The 23,113-nt window shown below is 56.4% G+C and overlaps 1 protein-coding gene across 1 annotated transcript; it reads left to right on the top strand.

The window, feature by feature from the left end:
- The first annotated feature begins 347 nt into the window (after positions 1-347).
- PCSK6 (proprotein convertase subtilisin/kexin type 6) lies at positions 348-22,247 on the top strand. Its single transcript, XM_065734054.1, has 21 exons — positions 348-569; positions 2,526-2,630; positions 5,123-5,233; positions 5,686-5,829; positions 6,036-6,112; positions 6,248-6,336; positions 8,543-8,715; positions 11,163-11,375; positions 12,461-12,561; positions 13,449-13,552; positions 14,200-14,317; positions 15,272-15,460; positions 15,642-15,778; positions 17,454-17,630; positions 18,016-18,118; positions 18,405-18,601; positions 18,889-18,976; positions 19,380-19,471; positions 20,620-20,749; positions 21,070-21,182; positions 21,572-22,247. The coding sequence occupies exons 1-21, from the start codon at positions 348-350 to the stop codon at positions 21,667-21,669; spliced, it is 2,781 nt and encodes a 926-aa protein (XP_065590126.1). The 3' UTR covers positions 21,670-22,247.
- Positions 22,248-23,113: the final 866 nt, after the last annotated feature.

The following is a 23,113-nucleotide window of genomic DNA, read 5'->3' as shown; positions in this document are numbered from 1 at the left end:
GTAGGGGCCTGCGGGGCTGCAGAAGTGGGGTGCAAGGGGGCTGCAGAAAGGACTCCCAGCGCTGAGTGTCAGGCAATGCAGCTGGACCTGGGGGTGCGGGAGCGATGCCCGCCGGCACTCCACGCCACCCGCTCCGTCCCCATCCTCCTTCTCCCCTCTCTCTACCTCCGGGCCGGGTCCCTCCTCCCTCTCCCCCCCCCACCATTCTCACTCACACTCACTCACACACACACGCACACACACACACACCCCGGGAGCATCCCCCCGCCCCCGCCGGGCTCCGGGGCCGCTTTAAAAGCCGCCTCTCCCCGCTCCGCCCAGCGCGGCCCCGCGGAGCGCCGAGCACCATGCGCGCACCTCCGGCCTCCGCGCCCACCCCGCGCCGCGCAGCCCCCCCGCCGCCCCCCCCCCTCTGCCTCCTGGCCCTGACCCTGCTCCTTTGGGGCCGGGGGGGGGCGGCGGGGCCCTCCCGCACCGTCTATACCAACCACTGGGCCGTCCGCGTGCGGGGGGGCCCGGCCGAGGCCGCCCGCCTTGCAGCCGCCTATGGGTACATCAGCTTAGGGCAGGTAAGGGGTGCGGTGGGGGGAGGTGGGGGGGGGGGGGGAGGGGGTTGCCGAGGGGCCGCACGGAACCGTTGGGGATTCGCGCGTGGGGCTGCGGAGCCGGGAAGTTGCACGGGTGGATCGGGGAAACTTTGGACTCTCCGCCCGGGGTTGATCGGAGGTGTCGGGAACGCGGGGAGCGGGCGGTCCCCCCCCATCCGAGCGCGCTGCGGGCGCCGGGGGGGGGTCCCGGTACACAGTGCCCCACGGATCTGGGGGTGGGGGGGTCCTCCCCTCCCCCGCGGGAGCCGCGTCCCAGCGTTTGATTGCAGCTCTGCTTTCTGCCCTAACCCTGCGGAGTGCGATTCGGATGTTGCATCATCAACAAACCCGTCCCGCGCCCGTGTCCCGCAGCTGTCGGGCGGCAGCGTCCTCCCCCCGTCCCGTGTCCCCCCCGGTCCCGTGTCCCCCCCCGGTCCCGTGTCCCCCCCGGTCCCGTGTCCCCCACCTGCAGCACCGCGCTCTGCCCATCCCGACCTCCTCCGCGGAGCCGGGAGCTCCGTTCTGCTGGAGCTCCCCATTCAGCCCAGCGTCCCCATTAAACGTCCCGCTTTGCAGCGGTCGTTCTCCCGCTTCAGGGTTTTGCGTCGACCCAACGTTGTGCTCCCGCTTTGGGGCTTTGCTGTGCCTTATATCGCACCGATCCTTCTCCATCCCGTCCGTCCGTCCGTCCCATTCATCCACCCGCCTGTCCCATCCATCCATCCGTTTCCATCTGCCTGTCCCATCCGTCTGTGTGTCCCGTCCATCCCTCCCTCTCCCCCGAGCCCTCCCAGGGCAGCCGGCAGCAGGCTGCAGACCAAGGGAAATATTTCTGTGCTTGCATCAGGGCGTTCCTGCCTTCCTCCGGCGGGTGCACCTCTGCAGTGCTCCGGGCCGTCCCCAGTCCCAGGGCTCAGCCAAGGGGAGCTCACCCCGTGCTGAACCCCGTGCATCCTCATCCCCCTCCGTGTGCGTGTCCTTGGGGCTCGTGGGGATGAGGAGGGGAGAAATGGTGGCATGAGGATTTGGGGACTGGCTCTGGCTGCGGTGTTTCCCTCCTTCAGCTTCTGGGATTTCAGATATTGGGATCCCGTTGGGGTCTTGGATGTGAGGTCGTTTGGGAGAGAAGGAGGTGGGAAGCAGAGCAGGAGGCAGCCAAACCCGTGTGGTTGTATTGCTGCTTAACACTAAGGATGACATTTGTAGGGTGATTCCCACTGGAACTGGGATGTGTGAGCTTGTCTGCAGGCAGAAGGGATCAACTCTTGCACTGCTGCGTTTCTTTTTGGGACTCTGCTGCTCCTGGCCTTTCCAGCACCCTCTTTGCTGTGCCCATGGGGTTTCAGCCCTATTGACACCGTCTGTGGGAATAAACCCAGGTGTCCTGAGCTCCCCCAGAGGGGGAGTGTGTGGGGCTGACACTGCTCGCAGCGAGCTGGGCAAGAGCTCCCACAATATCCTCTCTGATCCCACAGAGTGGAGAGCAAATGCTTTTCCATCTACTTACTTATTTATTTAAGGTGGAAATCACATTGCTGAGCTCTTCTCCTTGGCTGGCTCCCAGTTAAACCCAACCTGATGTGATTTCCTCGTTTTCCCTTCAGTAATCCCATGAGAATGAAGAGTTTATAACTCCCTCGCCCATCTCACTGCTCTCCGTGGGACGCTGGGTTGACTGAGCGTTGCCTGTGCTTTTGGGGTGGGGAGAGGGGGAACATATAGAGCCATAGAGTTGGAGTAGTGTTGGAAGGGCCCCTTAAAGGCCATGTGGTCCAACTCCCCTGCACTGAACGGGGGCACCTGCAGCTCAGAGCTGGGTCCACATCGTCAGTGGGATGAGGGCTGTGGGGAGAGCCCGGCCTCAGGGTCGGCGTTTTCCTACAGGCCGTGGGCAGCCCTCACCTTTATTAAAACAAATCTCTTTTTTTTTTTTCCCAGATTGGCAGCTTGGAAAACTACTACCACTTCCACCACAGCAAAACGTTCAAGCGCTCGACGCTGAGCAGCCAGGGACCGCACACCTTCCTCCGCATGGACCCCAAGGTATGGGGCCGTTCCCCCGGAGCCCACAGCGCTGCGTGGGGACAGCACTGTCCTTGAGATGCAGCCCCGTGCACGCACACGGTGACTCATGGGGCACGGGGATGTTTATCGGTGATGAAAAACACTTAAAGTGACTAAATGCTAACATCTGCCTGAAGGATGGGGGAATGCAAGGGGAGCACTAAGCCTCCCAGGATCGCGAGGCTGCTGCGTGCTCGGGTGTTGATCCAGTTGCCACAACATTTGCTGTCTCAGTGGTTGCTATGTGTGAAATCGTTGGCAGTCGGCGTGCATTGCTTTTTCCTGGAGCAAACATCCGAAGGGATTTGGGTTGCAGCTGAGTTGACAAAAGCAATGGGGGACAAGAAGATGCAGGATGGGTGAGCCCGGGCGGTGTCGAGGGCTGTGGCTCTGTGATGTGATATTTTGGCAGAGCAGAGGACAAAGGCCCAGTGCCTGGAGATGTGCGGGGTGATGGCTGAGGTGACACCTGAGCAAATGATGGATGCCCCTCTGCGGTGGAAATACCTCCATCTCAATGAGTCTGGTGCCAGTGGGCTTTTGGTCTGCGAGCTCATTGCTCTGAGCTCCACCTGTCAGAGCTCTGAGGTCCCGTTGTTGGCTCTTGGGCTGAGCTTAGGCGTGTGTTGTCCCTCTTTCGTGTGTTCCCAGCTCGTTTTGGTGGTGTCTCAGCATTTGAGCGTGCACAGTGCAATAAAAAGATCCCTGCGAGGCACAAGGAGACGCGACATGGCGAGCTGGGAAACAAACACTGCAGAAACCCCAAAGAAGCAGCAAACTCAATCAATTGCAGATGTTCCACATCTCCTGTCTTCCAGGGGGGCTATTGTTCCAGCCTGGGGATTTATTGGTCGGTTCTTCAGCCAGGTCCCCTCGGGTGATGGCTGTAGGGTGGTGATGGAACATGCCAGAAGGGTTCTTGGGATGCCCCAAATCGCACTCGTACCCCTGGTGATCCCTTTGGGGTCCTGGCTGCTCTCTGTGGGGCTAATGTCCCCCAAATGGCATGGAGAGGATGAAGGGATTCAGCAAATGTGGCAATTTTGGGGCCAAGTTGTGTGGGAGAGGAGAAGACACTGGATGGAGCCACCCCATATCACTCAATGGGGATCCCAAAGCTTGGGGGAGCACGGGGGCTGCCCTCTGCTCGCAGCCCCAGGATCCCAGCTCAGGGCTCTGTTGTAATATAATTTCTTGTAGCAAAACCCTCATTCTTTTATTTTTTAATGTAATTTCCAAGAAGCCTTTGCCCCCCTGTGAAGGGTGATGGGAGCTGTCAGGAATGTCACAAGCTGAGGGCTGCCCCGGGCTCCTTCCCATCCTGAGGCAGAGCAGTGCTGGGAAGGGGGTGGGCATGGAGCTGCTTTGGGCAGAAAAGCTGCTTAATTGGGCAATTTCCTCTATTTAACGTCGTTTTTTTCTCAACCAGACCACGGAGCTGGGTTTTGTTTTCACTTGCAACGCTTAAATCCATCGCCTCACAAATGAAGCAGCCTGCTATCAGCAGGCAAGGCACCACGGGACCATATTTTCCTATGAAATATGTTTTTGTTTGTTTCAACAGTTATTTTATTTTATCCCCCCCCCCCCCTCCCTTGGAAATATATAGGTTTAAAAGCACAGCTCTAGGCTGGGAGCTGCTGGGCGCGATGCTCACCGTTCTGCCTCCATCTCTGTAAATCAGAGCCATAAAGCCATAAACCAAGCGCGGAGTGCTCGCTTCGGCTGGCAGCTCCCACATAAATGAGCCAAGCAAAACCTTGCTGTTCAGATTTGTATTCATTTTGGGTTGGGTTTTTTTTCTTTTTTTTTGGTAGCAAAGTCTCTGTCTAAAGATCAGAACCGCGGCCACGCGGAGGTCAGGGCTGCCAGAGCCCCGAGATGTGGGGGAGAAGGGCTGGGGAGCTCTGTGCATGTGGGGGTGAGTGCTTGGGGTTGGTTTTGAGGAACCTTCAGTGCTTGTGTGTGCTGGTGGGGCTGAGGATGGGGACCCACTGGAGGTGGGCACTGGGAGATGAGGGCGTGGAACGGCAGTGCCTTGGTGTCATGTGGAGGTTTACACCCACATCCAGGATAGAAATGTGTGACTTTAATATATATGAACAGAATCGTTAAGGTTGGAAAGGACCTCCAAGATCCCCAAGCCCACCCCCACCATACCCACTGCCCCTCAGTGCCGCACTGGGTGCTCTGCAACACCCCCGAGGTTGGTGACCCCACCATTCTTGGGCAGCCTAAAATCCCCCCAACCCTCCCCTGGATGAACCTCGTTTACCTCCAAGACCTTCAGCTGCTGTGCAGGATGCAGTGCAACGAAGGCATGAAGCGTATGGAGCTCGTGAAAGCTTTCAGCAAGCGGTTGCTCTCTGTCTGTCTGTCCATCCTGACCCTCCCTCTGCAAACAAAGCTGGCTGGGGGTGGGGGTCACGTCCCCCCACAGCCCTTTGCCCAGCAGTGCTCTGTGCCTGCAGGTGGAGTGGCTGCAGCAGCAGGAGGTGCGGCGGCGGGTGAAGAGGCACATCCACAGCGATGCCCCCCCCCTGCCCTTCAACGACCCCGTGTGGCCCAACATGTGGTACCTGGTACGTAGCACCTCCGTGCTCACGCCGTACGTTTCGTGCACGGAGGGGTTTGGCTGGAAGCGTTTCAGCAGCTCCTTCGCCGCTCGTGGACGTCGGTGCGTTGCAGCTGCAGTGCATCTTCGCCCATCAGAGAGCTGCTGCCTCTATTTGCAGTGTCATTTTTCCTCCTGCCTGGCTCATCGATCCGTGTTTGACAGGGAAATTCGTTTGGAATTGAGAGCAGAGAGGAAATGGGCGCTTCAGCCCGCAGTGTGTGGAGTGGAGGAGGGAAGGAATGATGGGGAGAGGGTCGGTGAGGTTGGAGCAGATCTATGAGTTACTGGGAGGTGTTGGGATGGAGACGTGCTTTTGGGTTGGGAAATGAGCTCCGTGCTGCGTTGGAGGGGCTGGAGCCCGAGCAGTGGGGTCGTTGCCCTGCTGCAGGATGTGCTCTGCCATTGCTGCCCCTATAGCACTGCGGGGACAGGAACAGCCGCTGCCGCTCGGAGATGAACGTGGTCGCTGCCTGGCAGAGGGGCTACACGGGCAGGAACGTGGTGGTCACCATCCTCGATGACGGGATAGAGAGGAACCACCCCGACCTGCTGCAGAACTACGTGAGTGGGGCGCCCGGGGATGAGCGGTGCCGGTGGGGGGGTTTGTTTCTGCTGGGGAACAATCACAGCTTGAGGCTGCGCAGCGGGAGGCCAAAGGAGCAGGGTGATTTAGGAGGGAGAAATGAGAAGGTGGGGGAAATCCAGCGGGGTCTGGGCTGCTGTCTTGTGGCAATAAGTGGAACCTAACAGCAGAAAACCCATTTCAGGACCCTCTCGCAAGCTACGACGTCAACGGGAACGACCACGACCCAACGCCGCGCTACGATGCCAGCAATGAGAATAAGTATGTGGTGCTAACTGCATGCCTGCCGAGCCCCCGTCCCGTTGGATCCCATATCCCGTCGGATCCCATGCCATCCCATCCCTTCAGGGAATGCTGCTTCAGGGGCTGTGCACAACACGTCCTTTCTCCCTGCAGGCACGGCACGCGCTGCGCGGGGGAGGTGGCGGCGGCAGCCAACAACTCGTACTGCGTCGTGGGCATCGCCTACAACGCGCGCATCGGAGGTGAGGCCGGCACCGCCCGCAGCCCCCCACCCTTTGTACCCCCCCCTCTGTGACTGTGGTGGGGTTGGTGGGCTCCCGGGGTGGGCAGAGGGTCGTTGTTCCCCCACATATTGATGGCAGCGTGGCTCAACCTCATTTGGGTAAATCCCTGTGTGGGGAGCAGGGAGCTTCTGGGAGGATGGGGGTCCCCAGCCCCATGCAGGTGGTCCCGGGGTGTGGGGGACGTTGGCTCTGTGTGTTTTGGGGTGGAAAAACCCCATCCGTGTGTGTGGGTAGTGGTAGCTTTGCCCTGAAGTTTTTGGGGGGTCTGTACGGATGGAAAATGTGTTTGGTTTGGCTGGTGGCAATGAGTGAACTCCAGAAATCTGTGAGGTTGATGTCTGCCAGTGAGCTGCTCGGGAGGGGCCTGGGGGAACTCAAAATGTCCTCACGGGAAAATAAGATGGTTGTGCAGGTGGGGGTCTAGCACACTGTGTGTCTGCTGGGACTGAGCGTGGTGAGCCCAGAGCTGTGTCTCAGCAGGAGTGGGGCTCTGCCAAAGGGACTGAGAGCCCTTGTGCCACCCCAGGCACTGGGAGCAGTCCCAAGTGCTTGGTGTCTGGATCTTTGCATCCCAGCAACGCACCACACCACTTTGCCTCGCGTTGCGTCCCTCCGTGCACGGCTGGCAGTGGGGAAAGCCCCAGTGGAAGATGTCCTGGGAAGAGAGAATGGGGGGGGCTGGCAAAGGCTGTGTTGTGGCCCTGTCCCCAACTTCCCCCGTCCCATCCCGCCTGTGTGGTGCCTTCTGCTCAGTGCTCAGCCAGGTTGTTCGGGCTCTGGCTCTGCTCTGCTCAGTGGGATTTAAGGTTTGGCACCCTGCAGGATCAGGTCCTGCTGTCTGTATTTCCCCAGTAAGGGCTGCTGAGATGAGCGTTGCTTGCTGCCTTTATTACAGGTTCCGTTTTAATTTGCTTCCTTTAATGAGCGCCTTGACTTGTGTGTGTTCTGGGGGTGGTGAGCAAAGCAGGCAACGTGGCAGAGCTTAGAAACCTGAGTCTCCAGCCCTCACCTCTGTGTTTGGGGAAGAAAACACTGCAGCTTCAGTGAGAGTGACTTTAAATGGATGACTCAAATAAAGCAGTGATGAATGAGGACAACTTGCTGGGGAAGCCCATTTATCACGCTCAGGGAGCTCCCACCTAATTGGACTCACCGCTCTCCATCGCTCATGCATCGCTTTTCATTTGCTGTGGGCTCCCATTGTGCCTCCTCCTCTCTTCTTCCCTCAGTGCTCGCTTGGGAGGCAGCTTCCCTTCGTGTTTCCTGGGACAGGGAGTTTGGGGCACGGCTTCCTGCGTTTCCAAGCTCGTGTTTGGCTGATGTGGGGCAGCGTCAGAGAAACGCAGTTGAGCTGAGTGTTGTCTGGAGCGCAGCTGCAGTGTAATTCCATCTGCCTGCAGTTGTTTTCTTTAAGAGAAGCACACGTGGAAGGGGAAATGTGATGGTGTAAACCGGAGTCTCCCTGGCTGGATGCTGGGCATCACTCCGGGCTCCAGAGCAGCAGTGCTTGTGTCTGCCAGTGCCTTCTGCTCCACCTATTCCAGTTTCGGGTTAACCTCGGGGTTGGGAACGTGGCTTTGTGTTATCTCAGTGGTGATGCCATCCCAGCCTGGGGTCACTGCTGCTCCTGGAGCTGTCCCCGTCCTGGCACCGTCAGCATCTGCACAGATGGGCAGTGATGTGACACAGCAGTGGGCACTGCTGTCTTTGTTCATGGGGGTCCCATTGTCCTGAGGCACTGAAGCCAATGTGGCCACGAGCACTGGGGAAAAGCTGCATTCATCCAGGTGGGGTTGTTGGATTAGATGGGGAAAACAAGATTTTAGGATGGGAAACCAATGTTCCGGGATGGGGATACCATGGTTTTAGGATGGGAATTTCGATGATGGGAGCGCAGCAGCTCAGCACTGCTGGAGCTGGTTTTAAACCCTCGCCCAAAACCTCACTGCTTGCAATAAAGCAGCACAGGGAGTGAGAGCAGAGCTCCCTGCGTGCCCTCCCAGCTCCTGGCCGTGGGGCTCGCTGGTGCTGCTGTGGGTTGCAGCTATTGGAGGCATGCTGAGCCTCGCCGTTTCCTCCGCCGCTAACAAAGGCCTTTGATTGCAATCCTTGCACTTTCATAAAAGCCATTAAGCCCTAATGTCTGATGTTTTTGTGCTTTTAGGCATTCGTATGTTAGATGGAGATGTAACAGATGTTGTTGAAGCGAAGTCGCTTGGCATCAGACCCGATTACATTGACATTTACAGCGCGAGCTGGGGGCCAGATGATGATGGGAAGACAGTTGATGGACCCGGCCTATTGGCCAAGCAGGCTTTTGAGCATGGCATTAAAAAGGTGTGGACCGCGCAGCGCCCGGCGCTGGCACTCCTCCCCTTCCCCGTGGGACCCCTGCTCAGCCCTTGCGTCCCACCCCTGAGCTCCAAGGGTTCGGTGATGGGAGACCCCTCGAGTGGCAAAGCCCTGGTGCTTTTATATTAAAAAGAAAAGGGCAAATATTGGCTCAGAGCACCGGGAAAAAGCCCTTCTGCGGCCCCTCGGTGGGTAAGTGATGCTCCCCCCGTGTTTTGGGGCAGCTCGGGGTTGGGTTTCGCTGCCCCGAGACCATTCCCCCCCTCTCCTCCTCTCTGCTCTCAGCTCTGCCGCCCTCATGTTATCTATAAATAGGGTGGAGTGTTTTCCCACTATTTACTTGATTTCCTGCCGGGGCGGTCGGGCTGAAGAGGAATTCATTGAAGTTGCTGGGAGTTCAGGCCGTGTAAATACAGGGAACGGGCCGCCCTTCACACTGCTGTTTTCCATGCAGGAGTGAGCAGGCAGCTGGGGGGTCCCTGCCCAGCACGGACCCGCCGCTTCGGGAAAGAGTTCTCCACATCTCTGCTTTTATTTGAACTCAGGAGCTGTGGCTGAGCTCAGGGCAGTTGGACAAGGGGGGGAATCTGGATGGAGATGGGTCCTGCACCCCTGGGTGTCTCTTTCCCCTGTCCCTTTCCCCCTTCCCATTTTCTGAATGAAGCAGGGTTACTGATGGACTGCTGTGCTCCCACAGCCTGTGCTGCCTTTCCCACTCCTTACCAAGCTGATTTGGGTCCTGCACCATCCCCATCTCGCACTTTGTGTTGTCCTGGGCCACCCGTGTTAGCAGCTCTCACCACCCTCCTCGCACAGCTCCTAATTGCTGCCTGCCTCCCCTTAATTAATGAGGAAAGCCATAAGCGGAGAGCTAGCAGCAACCTTTAGCCCAAGCAAATGGCTGCGTCTGAGTTATAAATCCTTAAAATTGAGTTTTTAATGGAAACATTAAAATAACCTTTATCTGTTAGCAGTAGGGCTGCGCGGGGGTCATTTATCATCTCGTTACTCACCACACTTGTTAGCTCCCGAGCTAATAGGGCGATATTTCTCCTCGCACCACCGGGCTCCAGCACTGCAGGAGCAGGGGCTGTGCACCTTTTGTCCCCGTGATTCCTTGGTCACAGGCATTGGCCACGGGGGAAATCCCAGGGCTTCAGATGCTGTCGGAGTCCCGTTTTTATTGCTGCGTTGCTGGGGTGATGTTGGTGTGGGGAGGTGGCCAGTAAAGACAACGAGTGTTTGGGGTCTGCTTGTGGGAAGCTTCGTGGCTGGTTGGGGAGTGCTGGGACAGCTTTAGGGTCAACCAAGTTGCAAAGTGAGGCGATGCCCCGCTCTGTTTGGAATCGCCTTTGGGTGAGAGCCGTGCTGTGCTGGGATGGAGGGATGTTGCTTGCGTGTCCTCTTGGCTCTGGAGCCGATTCCCACTGTGACACAGAGCCTGGAGCATCCTTGTGAGGGAGATCTTGGATTCCCCGTGTGTGTACCTGAACGGAGCCCGTAGCCACACCTCTTCATGCAGTCTATGGGTACTGTTAGTTGCTGTAGGTGGTACGTGGGTTCTGTTGGTGCTTTCTTGCTGCTAGTTGTTGTTGGCCACCACACATGGCAGGCCAGCCTGATGTATGCATGGCCATAGAGGTGGGAGATATGATAAATGCCAGAGAACTGCTCTGATTTTGCATCTTTTTCTGTGGGAGCAGACAGCCAAGCAGAGGGAGGGGAGGCAGGTGGGCTCTGAGTGAACCTTGAGCTCTCTGCAAGGAGGCCAGGGCTGCAGGGATGCAAAGGAGCAAGGCAGTTGTTTTGGGGAAGGAGACTTAATTAAATGAGAGGGAAGCATTGGGTGGGTGCTCCATTCCACGCCTGTTCAGTACCTGCTCAGAGCATCAGGATGTGCAGTAACACATTGGCTCTGTGCACCCCAAGGGGAGCAAATGGGCCCCTGTTGTGCTGTGCTGCCAGCTTCATTAGGGGCCCCTCGTTAGCAGCATGGCTGCTCCCATGTGGGACTTTCCCCAGCTCTGGGGAGGTCTGGGCAGCCAGCGAGGCTGCCCGGTGGGGATACTCCATCAGATGTTCGTGCCAAGCCACGAGGGAAGGAAAGAAGCAAACAAACAAAGCCTAAAGGATGCATTGCAGGAAGCTCTCTGATGGTTCAGGTGGGCGGTGGGTGGCTTTGTGATGGGCTTTGTGTGCTGGAGACAACTGGGGTGTGGGTTTTTGGGGAGTTTCCCGACGTTCCTCTAGGATGGGGTGACCCAGCTGCTCTTACCTGGGGGGAGAACTCCATGCTGATGCCACCCTTCCACCCTAACCAAACCTAAAACCCAAACCCCATGCCGCGGGGGCTGCCCCTGCCATTATCCCTTGCTCCCTGGACTGCTCCCTGTGCAGTCGGTTTCCTCACCCCTTTCCCTCTCTGCCCGCAGGGTCGCAGGGGTTTGGGGTCCATTTTTGTCTGGGCATCAGGAAACGGCGGCCGGGAGGGTGACTACTGCTCCTGTGATGGCTACACCAACAGCATCTACACCATCTCCATCAGCAGCACCACCGAGAACGGCTACAAGCCTTGGTACCTGGAGGAGTGTGCGTCCACCCTGGCCACCACCTACAGCAGCGGGGCCTTCTATGAGAGGAAAATTGTAAGTTCAGCCCTGAGCGGGTCGGCAGCCCTCCGGGTGTTCCCTGGGAGGGGTTCTGCTCGTGGGGCTGTTTTGGTGACAGCTGCTCAGTGCGTTGGCTCTGGTGGTTTTGTCCTTGGGCAGCTCTGAAGTTTTCCCATTGGTGTGTAAAAATGAAGAGGAGCGCATGTCTGTAGAATCACTGAGGTTGGAAAAGATCTCTCAGATCCCCAGGTCTAACCCTGCCCCCACCGTACCCACTGCCCATGTCCCTCAGTGCCACACCCCACACCTCCAGGGGCAGTGACCCCACCACTCCCTGGGCTGTGCTGGAGCATCACCACTCTTTCTGAGAAGAAATTCTTTCAAATATCTGACCTGCTTGAGACCGAGAATAAAGAGAGCAGATGGAGGCAGCTGGCAGGGGTGCAGCAATCCCAATTGCATATCCCTGCCGTGCTGTGGGCTGGTGCACCAGGATGCAGTGGTTTTGAAGAGCGCAGACCAAAAAATGAGTGCCACATCCCATCCCAAAAATCTTCAGGACGGTCCCATGCCCATCAGCTTTTTGGAGCTGTAACCAGCTGAGCATCTCTGCCCATCTCCGCCTTCCGAGCTTTGAGTACTCAAACACTGTGCTCCTTCCTGAAAGCAAAAAGCTGGAATTTGAGTTGGACTGGGTGGTCCTCATGGGTCCCTTCTAACCTGGCATGTTCTATGAATCTCTGACTTTCTTTTGTCTCCTTTTTTTCCATTGGAGATCCAGAGGTGAAGCTTTTAAGGAGAGCACTTGATACAGCATGGCTTAGCATGAGCCCATGGGCATGTGTTCCAGCTCTGCTCCAGCCATAGCTTTCCCTCCAGCTGACCCACAACAAAACTAACTTTTTGCCCTTTTCAGATAGTTTTTTGGAAGGGAAAACATAAGCACAGGCGTTTTCTTACATGCCATATATATCTGCAGCCCCTTTTCTGGGCTGATGGTGTCAGAACTGCAGCAAGGGTTGATTACCCATGCCACGATGCCATGGTTTCCATTGAGCTGTCCATGGGTCAGCACTGGGGGCACCCCTGGCACCGTGGGGCTGCAGCTGCTCTCTCTGCAGGTCACCACCGACCTCCGGCACCGCTGCACTGATGGCCACACTGGCACCTCTGTGTCTGCACCCATGGTGGCTGGCATCATCGCCTTGGCTTTGGAGGCAAAGTAAGTCAACCCTGCTGGAGTGGGACCTTCCCAAGCTCAGGGAGAGGGATTACTTTTGCATAACATCAGATGCACTCTCAGCCCTGCTCCAGCCATCCCCTGGCTTGCAAGGCGTCTGCCCATGAACTCCTACTAGTGTTTTTATGGGATGGAATACAAACAAGGCTCTGTCTCCCCTTGCTGTGGGGCAATGCTGCTTTCGCATTTGGGGGCGGTCGTGCACAGTGGACTCCATCTCCTCCCATTTAATTTCGGTGCCCAGGTTGAGTGAGCACGTTTTGGGAGATGCTATTTTCCTTCTTAAGAGTGTTAGATGTAGGATTTGCATTGTTTATCCAGGGCATAAAATGCAACATTAAGTACTGGAGCTCGTTGCAGGGAGATGCAGGCCTTCAGATGCCCCATTATGATGAGAAGGAATAAATTGTATTTCTTTTTCCTAAACGTTGTTTGAGAGCAATATCAACAACAGCTCAAGATGCTGAGGAGATGACTGTAAGAAAAGCATATCTTCTTCAGAAATATCCCTGGGCTGGGACATGGAAACACACGGTGCTCATTGCATGGCACTGTGAATGCAGACAGCGTGTCAGCCCCGCCTAAGGGATTTCTTGGAATCACTTTGGGTTTTGTTTTTATGTTAAGTGAGCCACCCAGCATTTTGTCCAGCCTTTTTTCTTTAGCCTAGGAACTAAATACCCCTTGTTCATGGGCACACAGCATCCCTCCCTGGGTGTTCTCCCTCTACTTGGGCACCCAAGCAGTGGCCACCCCCCAGGCAGGACGTGAGCATTGAAATAACCCTATTTGAGTAGGAAAACCTGATTTCTAGCCTGATGGGAGGACTGGGGGCAGCAGAGCTGTGCTGTGACCGCATCTCCTTGCAGCCCCCTGCTCACCTGGAGGGATGTCCAGCACCTCCTGGTCAGGACCTCGCGGCCGGTACACCTACGGGCGGCTGACTGGAAGACCAATGGAGCAGGGCATAAAGGTGAGGTGCTGTGGGATGATAAAAACAGCAGCCAAAGGGAAATTAGAGGTCCCCAGATCCAGAGGACTCACACCGGTTGGGTGCTTTCAGCTTGTTTGGGGACTCTGCTATTGGGGGAGCTTTGTTGACTTGCTTGGTGGAGGCTCTTCACCTCCTCATCTGTGGTGTTGGCTGGTATTGGAGTGACAGGACCTGAGGGAACAGCATGGAGTCAGGGCAGGGTCAGATTGGATGTTTGGAGGGGGGGTAGATTCTGCCCCAGAGAGTGGTGGGCATAGAACAGCTCCCCAGGGCAGTGGGCACGGCCCCGAGCTGGTGGAGCTCAGGGAGCACTGGGACACCACACTCAGACATCAGGTTTGGATTTGGGTGGTCCAGGGAGTAGTACCCAGTGGTGCTTGTGGTGGGTCCCTTCCAACTCAGGATACTCTACATCCATTGGGCTGCTCCTGGCTTTTTGTGCCACCAGGGTAATTTTGGGGTGTACGTCAGGCAGGCTGATGAGCTCCATGTGTTGGAGCACCTCCTGCCACAGTGGGGTCAGCTCTGTATCTTCCCAGATGGGTGGAGGACCTGAAACACCTAGTCATGCTAGGAGCAGAGTCTGTCAGGCAGAGTGGAGGTTTCTGAGTCTTCTCTCTTTCCAGTTAGCCATCTATATGGCTTCGGCCTGGTGGATGCAGAAGCTATAGTGGTGGAAGCCAAGAAGTGGAAGACGGTGCCGCCCCAGCACGTCTGCGTGGGAAGCCTGGACAGGGTGCCCAAGTTAGTGGTGGGGCTGGGACATGGTTACCTTGAACTGGAAGAACTGGGGCAGCAATCCTGGGTCATCATCAGCCTCCTGGACAAGCCAGGAGCATCTCTTCTGTTATTGTTTTGTTGTTTGTTTTGTGACTGGTGTCACTCTGTGATGAGATATTAAGGCAGGGAGTCCCGTGGGCTGTGTTCTGGGATCAGCTCTGATGGGTGGTTTCCCTGCCCCCTCTTGTGCTTATGCTTCCTGGGGGGGGTGACCAGGCTCTGTAGTGACCCCTGGTCCCCTCAGGGGTGTTGGGGTCTGCTGGGATGAAGCAGAGCCTCCAACCAGGGCACTGCCTCGCCTTGCAGTGAGCTGCTCAACAGGAAAGCACAGATTCTTTGGAGAGCATCAAGTATGCAAAGCAGGAATGGATTTGGAGCCAAGTGTGTTCATGAAACTATTTATCTGATACAGACACTAATTACAACCCAAAGAGGAATGCTGTGCTGATAATTATAATAAAAAAGTGCCCTTGCAACCCATAAGGCATAGATCTTAGAGGCAGTTCAAAAGCATCTCGTTACCATCGGGCAATTCAGCAAATCCCCCTGCTAGGACAATGCATTGCCATGGAGGAGGTGCTAATTTGCCACGCTTTGCTGCAGAGCAGCAGGAGACTGGGTTTAAACACAGCTGAGAAGAAATGGGGAAGCACAGCACCAATAGGGAGCCAAGGGGAATGCTCTCGAGTACTCCCAAACACGAGCATTAAGCCCTCATCCCGTCCATCTCTAGGCACAGCTGAAGTGAATTGGGGTGCCTGGCTCCTGTCAGTGGGAAGGTTCCTAGTTCCCATCAGTGGGAGCTTGATGCCCCGACCCTTCCAGCACGGTTCCCCATGAGGAGCACACATTACCCACTCACCCGGCGAGGGCTCAGGATTTGCATCCCCGTTCACTGCTTACCCTTTCACGCCGCAGGTACATCCGGCCGGACCAGGTGCTGCGTGCCAGCACCCTGAGCAGCGCCTGCGGCGAGCAGCGCGAGCAGCGCGTGCTGTACCTGGAGCACGTGGTGGTGCAGCTCAGCATCGCGCACCCGCGCCGCGGTGACCTGCAGATCAGCCTCGTGTCACCAGCGGGGACCAGGTCGCAGCTCCTGGCCAGGAGGTGAGAGCAGACACCGTGAGCTGTGCTTGCTGCTCGGGGTTTTTGGTGGGGAGCCCTGTTGCGTGGCTCGGTTGCAAGGATACATCCTCAGCCCGTGAAACGATGCCCAGTGCGCCCTTCAATCCACACCCCTCTTTCCCAACTAAGTGAGACCTGTGTGGCGTTCCCTCTCCTGTCTCAGAGTGTTTGACCATTCCAACGAGGGCTTCAAGGGCTGGGAGTTCATGACGGTGCACTGCTGGGGGGAGAGGGCAGCTGGAGAGTGGACGCTGGAGATCCAGGACACGCCGTCCCAGGTGCGCAGCCCCACGGCGCAAGGTAAGCGCACACACCACTGCCCCCCTCCCCCTCTCCCCTTAGAGCTCTTTACCCCAAATTTTGCTCGCCCCAAACTTTTACATCTCAGGTCTTATGCCCAAATGTGCCCAAATGTACCCAAATTGCCAAGAATGGGTGTAAAAGCCCAGCCCTGCTGCACGGAGGCTGGGCTGAGCCGGCAGCAGGTTTTCTCCCTCTGGCAAATTTGCTGCAACCGAGAGCGAGGTTTCCAAAATTAAACTGTAATGAGTCCAAAACGAGGAAACCCGAGAGCTGTAATTGTTGTTTGTTTGCTTTGCTGTGCTGCTCGAACATCTGGAGCGTGGGATGGTTGTGCAAGGGGACAGTGCCCTGCGGGTGCAGACGGACATCCTGACCAAGCTGCCACCACACAGGCTGGGGGGGACTGCCCCTTACCAAAGCTCCCCCCCCAGGTGTCCCCAGCCTCAGCCTGGACCCGATCCCTGGCCCCTTAGCAGACAAGGATCCAGGCTAGTGGGATCCAACCCTGTGGGAAGGGGATGTGGGACATAAAGCATCGTGCCCCAGGCTGGTGTGCCATATGGGGGTGTAAAAATGTTCATTCTCATTGATAGAAAGCCAGGAGAAAATTAAAAGCCTCACCCACGCTGCTCTCTGGCAGGAGGAATGCATGGGGGCTTATTTTGTAGAAGGTGTTGCTGTTTGCTGCCTTGGCCTGAAAGCTTTTGAACTCATTGGAGCAGCAGCAAAACAACCCCAGAGCTGCTTTGCCCCCGTATTTGTGGTTCTGGGTTGGCATTAGGGAATCAGCTCTGCGTGGCTGCATGCTGCCCCGGGGCTCTGCCTTACCTGGCTGTGTGAAATAAAGCCCAAACGAGCACATTAGGTCACCCCTTAGGGAGCTGCAGCAGTGTGTTTGAAGCAGAAAGGGCAAAACAGGAGGGAAGAAAGACGAAGGGGAAGAAAAGGAAGAGATGCTCATGGCCAGGGCTGAGATCTTCCCCTCCACCACCACTCGCATCCCAGTGTGGGACTGGCATTTTCCAGCACTCATCCTCTGAGATGGGAGGCAAAACCTGTAAGTCAGTTTGCTTTTTTGTTGGGTAGAGGTTGTGACTGAGCTGAGGGCACCTGAGCTCGCCCTTTTGCTGGCTCCACGCCACCTGTGCTGGATGGAGCAGGTGGCTTCTCGCCATCCTGCCCGAGCATGGAGCTTACAGCACCAAGAGCCAAGGGATTTGTTTGGAATCATTAAGCCCTTCTTGGAAAACGCAGGGATTAGTGGTTGAAACGGATCACACCGCAGGCCTGAAGTGACTTGCGTTGATCAGGAATCACAACAGGAAGAACAGCTGGGAGGGAGCAGCTGTGTGCTCCGGATGGTCCCAAAGCCACGTGGGTCAGAGAAGGACACCCATGGGGAGCTGTCCCCGTTGTGACTGCACTCATTGCTCATTGGGAAGACTTTCAAGGAATGGGGGTAAAATTTGAGGTGCGGGGGTCAAGCACTCGCTGTATTTTAGATGATCATAGAATCCTTAAGGTTGGAAAGGTCCACTAAGATCACCGAGTCCGTTTGTGGACCCATCCCCACCATGCCCGCTAAGCACATCACGCTGAGTTCAGCCCTGAAGCATGGGATGGGGCGAGCACTGTGTGGGAAGCTTGGTGTGATGGCACACGTACCCCACAGGGAAGCTGAAGGAGTGGAGCATCCTCTTCTATGGGACAGCTGAGCACCCCTACAACACGCCAGGGGCACCCCAGCCCCGCACAAGGACGCTGGAGGCATCGGAGATGGAGCCATCGAGGGCTGCCTTCCTGCAGAGCCAGGTGGAGATGGCGGAGGAGGAAGAGGAGGAGTATGCAGGTAAGTGCCTCAGGGTGTCCCTCCCCCCAAGGTAACCCCAAAAATGGGAGCTGGGATAATAAGGGCGAGGTTGGGGGGGGGGGGGAGGAGGAGCAGCGCCTGTGGTCGGAGTGGGGCAGCAGGACGGTAAAATTAGAAGGTAGAAAAACAGCACGCCGGCGCTCCCACCACAAATTGATGGTGGAGGCGTCTGGGGAAGGAAAAAACACAAAGATCTTCTGCTCACCTCCCCCTGGAACAGACAAGGAAATGTGTCCCCTTCCCTCTGCCCGTCTATCCTGGGTTGGGGGGACTGTTGGTGCTGGGAGCATCCCCGCAGCCCCCGGGAGCTCCCAGGCTCTGTCCTTGTGCCAGAGCTGCCGGCTGAGCTGCCATCTCCCACCAGGTCCCTGCCACCCCGAGTGTGGTGATCAGGGCTGCGATGGCCCCAGCGCCGATCAGTGCTTGAACTGCATCCACTACAGCCTGGGCAGCGTGAAAACCGGCAGGTGAGGGGCTGCAGGGTGCTTGCATGGAGCAAGAAACATAAGGGAGGAAGAACAGAGGCAGGGAGCATGGGAATCCCTGCCATGGGGTAGGGTGGCGTGGGGGAAGCGGAGCCAGAAGGGCACGTCATGTCTGTTGGCTTTGCTGGCCAGAGCCACCGATGACCAAAGGCTGAGGTGCCATCTGACTCCTGAAGTTGGGCTTCAGTGTGACAGGCACGGGGCTGAGCAGCCCCCAAAACACGGGGGGGGGTCACCCTAAGGCTCAGCCCCTCCGCTCCTCCCGCAGGATGTGTGTCAGCTCCTGCCCGGCGGGGTTCTTTGGGGACAACGCAGCGCGGAGGTGCCGGCGGTGCTACAAGGGCTGCGAGAGCTGCGTCGGCCGGGGCCCAGGGCAGTGCACGGCGTGCAAGAGGAGCCTCTACCACCACCCTGAGATGGGCGCCTGCCTGCCCCTGTGCCCCCCCAGCTTTTATGCCGATGAACGTAAGGATGCTCCTAAGTGGTCTGTGTATCGTAGGGCTGAACCCTGCGTGCGTTTGTGCTGCTTCCCGTAGAGAAAACACTTTGATTTCCAAGTGACACAGGGGTGGGGGGAGGAGGTGTGCATGATGGGTGCAGAATGTAATGCTCAGAGCTGTTAAATTGGGGCAGTTGCTAACGGGGCCATGCAGATCTGCCTGAGAATCCCCATCCAGGTTTTGTCCTCACCCACTCTCCTTGTGGTTTTTTTTTTTGTTGGTTTTTTTTTTTCCCTTTTCTATTTTTGAAAGGTCAGAAACGCTGTCTGAAATGCCATCAAAGCTGTAAAAAGTGTCTCGGAGAGCCGGATAAATGTACTGCATGCAAAGATGGGTTCAGGTAAAATACCAGAGCTTGTACCTTCAGCACCGGGGCCTGTGTTTTAAGTTTGGGAAATGGATGAGCAGCCTGCCCATGGGGGGAAATGAGGGAGTCATTAGTTAAAGATTAGTCAGATTCTCCTTCCAAGGTTGTGCTGCAAAAGGGAATGGAGAGGCAGCACTCTATGGCTCTTTGGAAGATGGAAAGCACCCACGTGGATGGTTCAGAAGCACCCCTCTGAATTCGGTGGTGTGTAACACAAAGGAAAGAGCAGTGAGAACATTTGCACCACACACTGCAGACTGTGTATGGGGCAGGCTGACCGTGTGCTTTGTGCAGGGGCTGCAGGAGCTGGGGATGGGCTGTGCCAGGTCCCCAGAGCCAGCGTGTGGGTGCAAATGTCCCTCTGCTTTTTCATCAGCCTGGTGGGGGAGAGCTGCGTGCCCGAGTGCCAGCCCACCATGTTCCTCAGCCGTGAGCACCGGCGCTGCGAGACCTGCCCTGCTAGCACAGGTACGGCCTTCATCCCCAGCATCTCCCTGCAGAAAGCCCAAACCTTTGCACATCGCACACAGGTGCCCACTGCACGCAGGGCCACCCTGGTTGGGGTGGGAGGGGAGCAATTCCCAAGCAAGGAGGAGAAATCACAGCACAGGGAGGCTGTGGGCTGAGTTATTTTCCCTGCTCCCATCCCACTGAATAACCGTGTCCATAGGGAAGTGCCTGGAGGAGCCCTGGGGATGGGGTGTTCCCGTGCACGGCGCAGGTGCTGGGCTGTGTTCCTGCTGGAAAGGCTTGTAGGGAGTTTTTACATTTTGATTAGAGCCATTCTTTATTTCCTGATCCTTCCAAATCCAGGTGCTGTGGTTTAATAAGGTTGCGGGGGAGGCTGTAAAACCTCCGAGTGATGGAGGATGGCTTTGCAGTGCTTAAGATGTCATGTGCCCAACGTGCACTGTCCCCGGGGCTGGGGACATCCACCCATGTCCCTGAGTCACTGGACGTCCCCTTCAAATTTTGCCTGTTTTGCTGTCTGCAAGTCTCATTGTTTTCCGTGGTTAATGTTTGTGCCGGCTCTTGAAATGATCATACATCTGATGATAATATGATCTCCAGACAATTCATGTTCAGTCACATGAATCACATTTATCATACGCAGGCAATTTCCTGGGGCTAAATCCAAAATATTTATTGATCTCGTTGGCAAGAGTGGAAGGAACAGACTCTTAATCCCTTAAGAAAATTATTTTCCTTCTAATTCTTATTCTGGGCAGTGTAAATGCACTTCCACCGTTATTTTTCAAGCCTTTTCCCCTCTCCTTTTCCCACACAACCATTTCTCACTTGCAACGCATGGAAAGCTCCCAGTGACAGCACAGCTGTGGCACGTGGACATCTCCCCGGCTGCATTTTGCATTTGACTTTTTTTCCATGCATTGCACTGAGCAGGGTGGGAAAACCAAACCAGTGCATGCATGCTTGGGAGCAGGAAGGGATGCTCGGAGGGAGCGGGGGATTTTGATACAAGGGCTGCCAGGGCAGGATGTCAGGTGGGTTTTTGGGGTGGGAACAGCACGCAGGACCCTATTGGAACAGTGATCATCTTGTTCATCCCCAAGTGGGACTGAGATGTGAAGTGGCTTCTGTCCCCTGTCCTGCAGGACCCGGTGAGGATGACTGCACACCCTGCACCCCCGATACCCCCGCACCGCACTGGCGCTGCGTTCCTGCCTGCAGGGAGGGCTTCTATCCCACAGACAGCCATGGGCTGCCCAACAAGGTCTGCAAGAGGTACGGACCTGGTGAGAGAAATAAGTGGCGATGGTGAAAACAGCTTGCAGCTGGAGCTGTTTATGGGGAAATCAAACAAAAAGAGGAGGAGGGAACCAGCTCTGTACATCCCCTGTGCCACCCAGCCATGTGCCCTGGGGCTATGTGGAGGGGCTCAGCCCCAGCCCTCTCTGGGAGGTGTGGGAGGCAGAGTGATGTTGAGGGATACGTGCCAGCTCTCAGCAGAGTCCCTGCCCTGCAACCACAGCATTCCCCCATCCCAGCAGCCAGCACAGGGCCTGGAGGTGCTGTGGGGCAGCAATTGGGCTGTCTCTCCCCAGGTGTGACGAGCACTGCTCCGCCTGCGAGGGCTCCAGTGGGAACTGTGTGCGGTGTAAGGATGGCTTCAGCCTTCTCGGCGGCTCCTGCGTGACCAACGAGACGTGCACCAACGGTGAGTGGCCCCGATGGTCCTCCCCCGTTGCAAAAATGAGGGGTGTGTGGGATTCCCTTAGCAGTGTAGAGCTAAAGGCGGCCGGGCCTGCTGGGGTGCAGGCTGGCGGAGCTGCTGGCTGTCTGCCTGTTGCTCAAATGCATCCAAGTGTTTACCCAAGTGTTTGTTCTTCATTCTGCTTTCGTCTCGGGGCTAATTCTCCCCCTCGCTGCAAAGCTTCTTTCTTCCTTCATTAGAACCATGTGAAGGATGCCCTGAAAAAGCAACGCCTTTTCCATTCTCTCTTCTCAAACACTGGAACGAATTGCACCGCCTGTTACGTGCGATGTTTGTTTATTTAAAATGTTAATCTGCTCTCATTTTCTCTTGTTCCTCGGCCGGCCTCCCAGCTGACAAGACTTTCTGTGAGATGGTGAAATCAAACAAGCTCTGTGAAAAGAAGCTGTTTGTGCAGTTCTGCTGTCAGACGTGTCTCATGGCCGGGTAAAGTCCAGCGGCCTCATCCAGGACTTCCACCGACTGCCAGCCCGGTTTTGCCAAACGTTTTAGGACAAAAGTTTTCTTTTTTCAGCTTTGGGAGAGTTTACATGGTGTTGTCGTAAGTTTGATGGCTTTAATATCACTGTCAGCTTGTGGCTATCGCAGTACGTTAAGCAGAGAGCGGATCGTAGCCTGAATGATGGAGACTGGAAGGCCCCAGGCAGGCGGTGATATTAATACTGTCAAACACTCCTCACGGCAGGGAGGTGCATGACCCGTGCACCCGAGTTGCGCAGAAATCCTACAGACGTGTGGGCCTGGAGCGGCCAAGGGGACATGGGACAGCACGCACACGCGGGTCTGACCCCGCTCTGTGCTCGGGGACGGCCCCGGAGACCCGCACTGCCTCCAGCCAGCTCCGTGCCCACATGAAACGACGAGCGGGCGCTGCCGCCCCGTTCGGATCCGGCTGCTTCTCCCTGGCCGTGAGCGTGGCAACGCCTGGAGCTCCGTGGAGCAAAGCCCCTGGCGTGCAGGAGGAGCCGGGTGCCTGCAGGGGGGGTCCGTCCACGCGGAGCAGCGTCATGGCAAAAGTGCATTTCCATCCCCAAACGCCGTTTCATGGGGAGGGAGCGCCGTCCTTCCTCTCGGAGGTGGTTTCCCAGTTCATCTCTTCCAGCATTCTGCATCACCGTCCTGCCTTTTGCTTGGGGTACCTCCTGCTCACGGCAGTGATTGATTTTCCCCCCCCCCCCGTTTCCAAAAGAGACATTCCAGGGATCTGGCCAGGAAACTCTCAGTTCCACAAACCCTCCCCCAAACAACGCTCTCCATGCTTTCTCTTCCTTGTACATCACGTGGTGTTTATACAATTGTGTTTAAAATATCCTTGGCTACTTTGTTTTACAGATTATTTTTTTTTTAAATAACTTATACAGTCCCTGTTTTTCTCTGTGGACTATTTTTTATATGGGGAGCTGGGAATCTTTGGTGTCCTACGTCCTTCTCCTCTCCGACCTCACAGAGACGCTGTCACCAAACATCCACAGTGTTTCCTGTGCTGCACGTTCTGATTTTCACTGTTGATAGATGGAATGAGTTAAACCTTCTGCCGATGAAACTCACGGTGCGAATCGACGCCGGTTCCTGTTGGAGCCGGGCTGATCCCTGCTTGTTCCCATTGCCACGCCGTGCCCTGCCCAGGCTTGCCTCTGCGGGGCGACGAGGGGAGAGCCTCGCCTGAGAGCCTTGGGTGAACTGACCTTTAAGTTAATAAACTATTGATCTCCCCTGAGCGATGGATCTGTGCTTTTTGCAGAGCTGTGCAGCTGCCGTCCTGTCCGGACGCAGCTTGGGGTGGTAGGGCAGTGTGTCCTGTTGGTTTGCTGGATCAGATCCCCCTGATCAGCCCAGTACCTGCAGGAGAAATGGCTCCCGAGCAGCTGCTGCAC

This window comes from Cyrtonyx montezumae, unplaced genomic scaffold (genome assembly GCF_038088225.1).
Source record: "Cyrtonyx montezumae isolate F1298 unplaced genomic scaffold, pur_monq_1.0 scaffold_17, whole genome shotgun sequence".
Classification (NCBI taxonomy): domain Eukaryota; kingdom Metazoa; phylum Chordata; class Aves; order Galliformes; family Odontophoridae; genus Cyrtonyx; species Cyrtonyx montezumae.
Note: the sequence above shows the minus strand (reverse complement) of the source record. Positions and strands in the feature narration are given on the sequence as shown.